This window comes from Vespula vulgaris, chromosome 8 (assembly GCF_905475345.1).
Source record: "Vespula vulgaris chromosome 8, iyVesVulg1.1, whole genome shotgun sequence".
NCBI classification, from domain to species: Eukaryota; Metazoa; Arthropoda; class Insecta; order Hymenoptera; family Vespidae; genus Vespula; species Vespula vulgaris.
The window spans coordinates 7,322,332-7,329,847 of record NC_066593.1 but is presented as its reverse complement, the minus strand read 5'-3'; the positions used below and the strand labels follow the sequence as shown (position 1 = coordinate 7,329,847).

Here is a 7,516-nt window from a genome sequence, read left to right as displayed (position 1 = left end):
TTCAACGATTTGTTATATCCAGTTCATTGATTTACTTGATTTGTATTAATTTCAGTAACATATGTCATGTTGAAATCGTTTAATACATACATCATGTTAATAATAGAAAGCTTTATGAATTATCTATCGTTATCTTTTGTTATAATTAATCATCGTAATGAATATAATTATATACGAACAATTTTACGATACGCAAAATATCGTAAATTCTTTGAATCGTGAATTACTTGCACGCTTAAAGTTAAGATACTTCTTGGAAAGTTATCGTTATATCTCCGTTTATCCCTTGGGAAACAAAAGGGAAATCCGTGCCAGAGAATTTACCGCGACGTAGAAACTGTTTGTAAGGTACCGTAAAGAAGGATGGGAAGGAGAAGGCAAAAGGAAGAGAATGCAAGATTTCAAAGATGTGTCGCTTGAGCGGGCAAATCGCAGCGGAAGTGCCATCGGGCGAGCATGATCGATTCGATGTTTCCTCGTCGCTAAGATTTGCGCACGCACGATGCCATTTCCTTCCTTCCTTTCTTCCATCAGTTGCTTCTTTCTCTTCTCACTTCAACGCACACACTCATATACGTGACCTTCCGTACGTGTACCTTCCACATTTTTCACATATAAGCGCGTCTCCATGATTTCTTCGGTGATATGAAAACAAAAAGATCTATGGTACTTTGGCAAAATATCAAAGACTTTGAGTTATATCTTACAAAATTTTCTCTCTCTCTCTCTATTTATCTCTCTCTCTTTCTCTCTCTTTTTCTTTATCTTTTACAGACTCTTCTTTTTCGTATGTTACGTACAACCGAATGCACGAATATCTAAAACTGGAGGAGGTCCTTGTATTTGGCTTTTCTCGAGCAATCGGAACAACTGTTTGCCAACCCTACCGACCCAGAAACGCACGCGACTGCGTGGGTGCGAATTCGCCGGCAAATGTTTGCTCTCGTAGGATTCGCTTTTGGTGCACGTGCATCGATAAATTTTCCAATTCTCCGCTTCACTATCGTTCCTTCTTTCTCACTCATTCTATCCCTTTAGAGAAATCGAATGCAACTGTTTCATCTTTTTACAAACGACCAGATAATGAAGAAATGGAAACTTGCATGAGAACGTGCATTTTATCATTTATTTTAAAATCTTCATATAACTCGTAACTATAAAACTTCATTTTAGGTATTCGATTAAAGATTATTTATCCCAAAATTTACATCAATTATGTAAATTATGATAATCTTGTGAGAACGAAGATTTCATAATAATTTTAACGCGTTAATAACAAAGACGAATGAATGTATTCGCGTGGATAATGTGAACGTACTTTTTTTTTTGGATATAAAAGAACATTTTCAAAATATCGATAACATTTAATTGATTTATTTTATTTGCATACAAAAAAGAGATGAAAATATATTTCGTTGACATTCGAACGAAACAGATAACACGCTGTATTTTACTTGTTCACATTGACGGGCATCGGAGAGAACGTTTCAAGATTGAATGGGAAAACAAACGGACGGATATAAAAATAGAGAGGTGCGATAGCGTTTCTTCTGTCTCTATTTCGTCAGAGTTTCTTCGTTTCGCCCGCTCTGTTGAACACGCTTTCGAAAAAACCGCCCATTATTATCGTTTAAACGAATTTCACTCTTTACCCCAAAAAACGATTTCATTTTGAACCGCCTGTCGTATACCCATGTAAATTGACCATGAACGTATTTTTATCTTATAAATTTGAACAAGAAAATTGATGTATTTTTCATTCGTATAATAGATAAGAGTATTTGAGGATTCAAATGAAAATGAAAGTTTAAAAAATGAATGAAAAAAGATGTTGAACTTGAAAAAATGAAAAAAATAGTGATATCTTAGAAAATATTATACATAGAGACTATAACTATTAGATAGTCAAGACTTGATTGCTGTTATATAAAGATCACGTAATTATATAATACTGACTTATTAATTCTCATATGTAAGAAATGGAAAACACATATTTATGGTTTTTTAATTCATTAAGAAAATGTGAACTGACATTTGGAAATGGATGACCGGTAGAAGAATTATTATAAAGTAAAGATTCTTATGACTAAACTTAAAGAAGAATCCAAAAGAATTACGATTACACCATTTTAATGGCTCTAAAAGTCTCCGAATTCGATCTAGCGTAAAGTACAAAGAAAGAAACGAACTGTTACGCAATCTTCCGTGGATAAACGCAATCGATTGGAAACTCGGTAAAAAAAAGAATGACTCTCTACGACTGTAGATAAATCGTGTATCTTGCACTTTGTTAGAGTTTTATTCGTTTTCTTTAAAAAATAATAGTTTGATTTCGTTCCAAATTCGATTTTACATGGATACTATAAAAAATCGCATTATAATCGTCCGTTGATAGTGTTAACAAAATATTTATTAAAACACTGCAAATAAATACTTATCAACAGTTTGCTGAGTCACGTAAGATTGTCAGGAAAGTTTCAGATGACAAGCACATTGTAGACATTAACTCGTATTACATAACGAGATGTTACTTAGGTGTTATAATTCTTTAATTACGGAAGTATAAATCTTTCCAAAGATTTCGTGGGATTTGATAGATTGATCTGATAAATATAATATTTATGTATATATATATAATTAAATATAATGTATATAATAATATATATAATTAATTATAAATGAGATATATTGCTAAAATTGTTTCATAAATAAAGAACTTTGAAATCATAATTCATTTAAAATCAATCATAATGTTTACAAAGATAGTGAGATAGCAGAAACAGAGTAGATGATCATTGTGGAAGATAAATCGTAAAAAATTTACTAATTATAAGTCAGAAGACACTTGAGTATATGTATCGGTGTGATTAGATTCTGAAATAGGAACTTATTGCATGTCGAACGCGCGCGCACTGTAGCACGCAATGTATATATAGGAAACGTGTTATTCGAATGAGTTTGTTATCGTGAATAGTGCGATCGAGCCGTAGTATACCTACCTGTGGATAAGAAACTCAATCGGAAGAGCCGTTTTCTCAAGACTGTGTAGATCTACCGTGAACTATTTTATTCAGACGTTTATTTTTCTCCGATTGCAGCATCGTACCGCGTTTGTTTAAAAGTCAGAAAGAAAAAAGGGATCATCATGAAATCATTAATCGTTACTATAGTGGCATGTCTTTTGACTCTCAACGTAGGACTTAGTAGTAGCGCAAAAATTTTAGTTATCATTTCAGTTCCTTCTTATAGTCATCAAATTGCTTACCAGTCTATCTGGAAAACTTTGAGTTTATTAGGTCACCATGTTACGTTGGTAACTACCGATCCACTCCCCGAAAAGAATCTGACAAATTTGAGACAAATAGACCTTAGTTATAATTATAAGCACATACGAAGTATTAACTTCCTAGAACTGAAAGGCAAATATTCGTGGCAGAATATCATGAAAATGTATTTTTGTGAAATATCAAGTATTTTAGCCGAAAGTATTTTTAATCATCCTGATTTCAAGAAGATCTACACACCTGATAGTGGCGAAACATTCGATCTTATCATAACCGAAGCTATTATAACGCCGGCCATTTACGCTTTTGCACACAGATTCCAAGCTCCTTTGATAGGTAAGTTTGAGAAAATTTTTTCAAAAATTAAAAAAGTATACGTGACTAAATATCAGTTTGTTAATCTACGAAAAAAGAAATAAGTTAAATTGTGAATAAGTTAAATTATTATCAAAAGAAAACCGAATAAGTTAAACGTCTTATCTTTTTGTTTGGAATATTCAATTTTTTCAGTAATTATTAATTCATTGCATGACTGTGTATATTTGCAAATTACTTCAACATGTAATTAAACTAAGAATACAACATTTTTTTAAACAAACCTTTGTCCCTAACAATTTAACATTTTTATCAGTATTTTTTCAATAATTATTTAGAGGAAACTTACTAATTCTTATATAAGCATGTATTACGACAGGACTTTGTCGTTAATGATATGATAAGGTATGATAAGAATCGATGAGTTTTATTATGATTCTTATAAAATTCGTAGGAAAATTGTATTCTGAAAGGAATTATTTTACGTCTACTAATTGAAAAATGATGTAAGTAATATTTGTATTATAGGTCCTATTAAGATTATTTTCTTCTTATAGAATAGAGTTAATATTATTTTAGATAATTTTATAGAATAAAGTTAAAATTATTTTAATCTCATATCTACTCCACAATATATCTACTCTAGCTAGAAAAATACTTATTCATTTTTATATATACTTTTATTATTTGCTAAATATTTTTCATAAAGTTCTGTAATAAAATTAGTAAAGCCTTGTAGAAAAATTTTACATAATTTGATATAATGAGATATATATAATTTCGATTTTATATAATTTGATATAATGAGTGGATAAGGTAATTAATATTATAATAAATAATTTGTTATGATTTTTTTTATAAGAAAAGGTAACGCCAAAATTAATATTTTTTATTACTAATATAATTATAAATAATAAAATTTTAGAATATTATGAATGAAATTTTAAAACAATTCTTATTGTCGTATTTCTATTGTGTTTCTATTAAATTTCAAATTCGTTTTCATATTGTATCTCATATCTCGGAATAAGGATCTTGTTAAAAGGACTCAAAAAATTCTTCTTGTCTTAAATCTTTATTTTTATTTTCCATCTATTAAATTTTGACAATTCTATAATATGTTTATAGGTACGTATTCATTAGGCTTTTTACAAATGTCTCACTTTGCTTTTGGTAATCCATTGTTACCATCGCATCCTTCAACCTGGGATATTGGTGTCACTGGTCAGAATATAGCCTTTTGGGCAAGAGTACAGAATTACGTCTTAACATGGTGGCACATACACGTAGATTGTCATAACATATTCTATAAACCGCAACAAGAAATTGCAGAAAAATATCTGGGTAATATACCTTCTATCGTAGAATTACAAAAGAACATGAGTATCATACTTGTTAATCAGCAAGAAGAAATTTCATATACCAGGCCCAACGTTCCCAATATTATACATTTTGGTGGTTTACATATAAGAAATAATTTGAAACCTTTGCCGAAGGTAATTTTTTGTGTAATTCATTCAATATTTTCTTTCTTTTACTACAGTGTTCCGACATGTTCTCTTTCATCATAGTTACTTTTAAGTCAAGTATAATAGATATTAAATCTTTCTAGGCATTACAAGAATTCGTAGATAATGCATCGAATGGTTTCATTTATGTTAGCCTTGGAACAAACGTACATCCAGACATGTTCCCAGAAAATTTGAAAAATATATTTTTCAATACTTTATCAAATTTACCGGTAAAGGTTGTGTGGAAATTTACGGAAGATTTTCGAAAAATACCTGATAATATTTATATTGCAAAATGGTTTCCACAACAGGAGATTTTAGGTAATATAATTTAGTGATTTAGAAGTGATTTTTCAATATCTTTCATCGTTACGAGTTTATATATCCTATGGATAATAATTAACATCTTTGCATTTTATATGTTACAAAATGAAAATATAGCACATCCGAACTTGAAGCTGTTCATTTATCAAGGTGGACTTCAAAGTACGGAAGAAGCTGTATATTCTGGTGTACCTCTTGTTGGAATACCAGTATTAGCTGATCAAGACATGCAAGTTAATAAGATGGTGAGTTTAGGGGTATGCAAGAAAGTCGATATTTTAGAAATTACGAGAGAAGTTTTAAACGAAGCAATTATAGAGGTCTTAAATAACAAAAGGTAAATTTATAATTATAACAAGCTCTCTAAAAATCAGAGAAATTTACCTAAAATTTCTCTGATAATAAGAGAAGGATAAAGGGTAATAACAATATTTCTTCTTCAGTTATAAAGAAAATATGATGAATCTTAAGAAATTCATTGAAGATAAACCACTTTCTAACTTGAAGAAGGTCATTTGGTGGATAGAATATGTTATTCGTCATAAAGGTGCGCCTCATCTGCGTTCTAGTATTGTGGATGAACCTTGGTATCAAAGATACGACACTGATGTCATCGCCTTTTTATCTGTTGTATTGTTTGTCATCGCTCTTCTTAGCTTATATGTCGTTTATAAAATACTACTTGTTATTATAAAATATTACATAACATTAGTGACAGATAAAAAGATGAAAAAAAATTAATTAAACGAACATAAATGAAAAATTAAAATAAGACATACACCCACACACATATATATATACATGAATTTCGAACTTTTTAGATAAGATAGCAGGCAGAACCGGCAAAAAAATATAGAAACTGAAATTAACATATATAAAAGGCTCTAATGTTATCTTCATATCATTTATTTAATAACATTTCATTTTTATTTTAATGAATTTTATAAAAATTCTGTTATCATACGCAAGCGCCAAGCGTCGGTTTATCGATCGCATAGAAATTTCATGAGACACAACGTATCGAGAAAAACGAGGCCATTGCGACTATGCGAAAAGGACGGTTATATTTCGTGAAGCATTGGAAATTTATACAAGAATGTTATCATTTACAAATTATATTCCAAAAGAATGATGAAATTATAGATAGAATCATCGGGAAAATTGACTCATCGCGACCATGAAAATTTCCATAGTTACATAAAAATATGTTAAGTGCTAGTTAATTTGCAAGAAAAGACTATACAATTTCCATCATTTAACATATTGATATTACTTATCGTAATATATGCTACATGATGCGTATAAATTCCATGAACTTCAAAATGTTGAATTCGAATTATTTTTATAAATTTATCTAATGATTACATCACATTTAAATTTTCTTGCATATAAATAACACACAATATACATAATGAGGAATGAATTTTTCTTTTAATCTATCGGATAAAGAAAAGATAAGGATCAAGGAGCTGATTTTCTTAAGTTTTATTAAAAAGTTTCATTACAAACCAAATGATTCAAATCGATAAAGTTCTAAATTGGACTGTAAGATTACAATGCGTCGATTACAATGCTTCTTCGCCAAAGAGTATTTGTATATAAGACAAAAAAATGATGGAAATGAAGAAAGAGGAAGAGAGAGAGGGGGGAGGAGAGAGGGAGAGAGGGAGAGAAAGAAAGAGAGAGAGAGAGAGATAAGAAAAAGCAATGAAATCTTTTGGTACAAGTAAAATTTATTTTTCCAATTTATCATCGTGGATTACGCTTCGAAAACAATTTAACCTCCCCGATAAAATTTTCTAAAGAAAGAAAGATAGATAGATAGATAGAGAGATAGAAAAATAAAGAGAGAGAAAGAGCGAGAGAAAGTGTAAGTAAAAGTAAAAACGATGTAGGAAGACGCAAGGGAGATCGTCGTAACTCCAGCATCGAAGATTTTACGATGTGACAGCGACAGAGAAACGAAGAGGCGTATCAAAAGATTTCCAATGTCCGTGTCGTTTACTTTATCCTTTCGCTAGGAACTCTCCTTACCATTATCAGTAGAAATCCTTTTTTATTCTTGATGTAGCATTCCCGAGA

General features: G+C 30.3%; 1 protein-coding gene across 1 annotated transcript; it reads left to right on the top strand.

The window, feature by feature from the left end:
- The first annotated feature begins 2,731 nt into the window (after positions 1-2,731).
- LOC127065690 (UDP-glucosyltransferase 2-like) lies at positions 2,732-7,078 on the top strand. The gene is made up of 5 exons (XM_050998423.1): positions 2,732-3,620; positions 4,728-5,095; positions 5,212-5,431; positions 5,552-5,771; positions 5,878-7,078. The coding sequence occupies exons 1-5, from the start codon at positions 3,146-3,148 to the stop codon at positions 6,173-6,175; spliced, it is 1,581 nt and encodes a 526-aa protein (XP_050854380.1). The 5' UTR covers positions 2,732-3,145; the 3' UTR covers positions 6,176-7,078.
- Positions 7,079-7,516: the final 438 nt, after the last annotated feature.

Coding starts and splice junctions, on each gene's coding strand:
- LOC127065690 (XM_050998423.1), top strand. CDS start 3,146: ATGAAATCATTAATCGTTACTATAGTGGCATGTCTTTTGACTCTCAAC. Junction 5,096..5,211: donor ATTTGAAACCTTTGCCGAAG/GTAATTTTTTGT, acceptor AAATCTTTCTAG/GCATTACAAGAATTCGTAGA. Junction 5,772..5,877: donor GAGGTCTTAAATAACAAAAG/GTAAATTTATAA, acceptor TTTCTTCTTCAG/TTATAAAGAAAATATGATGA.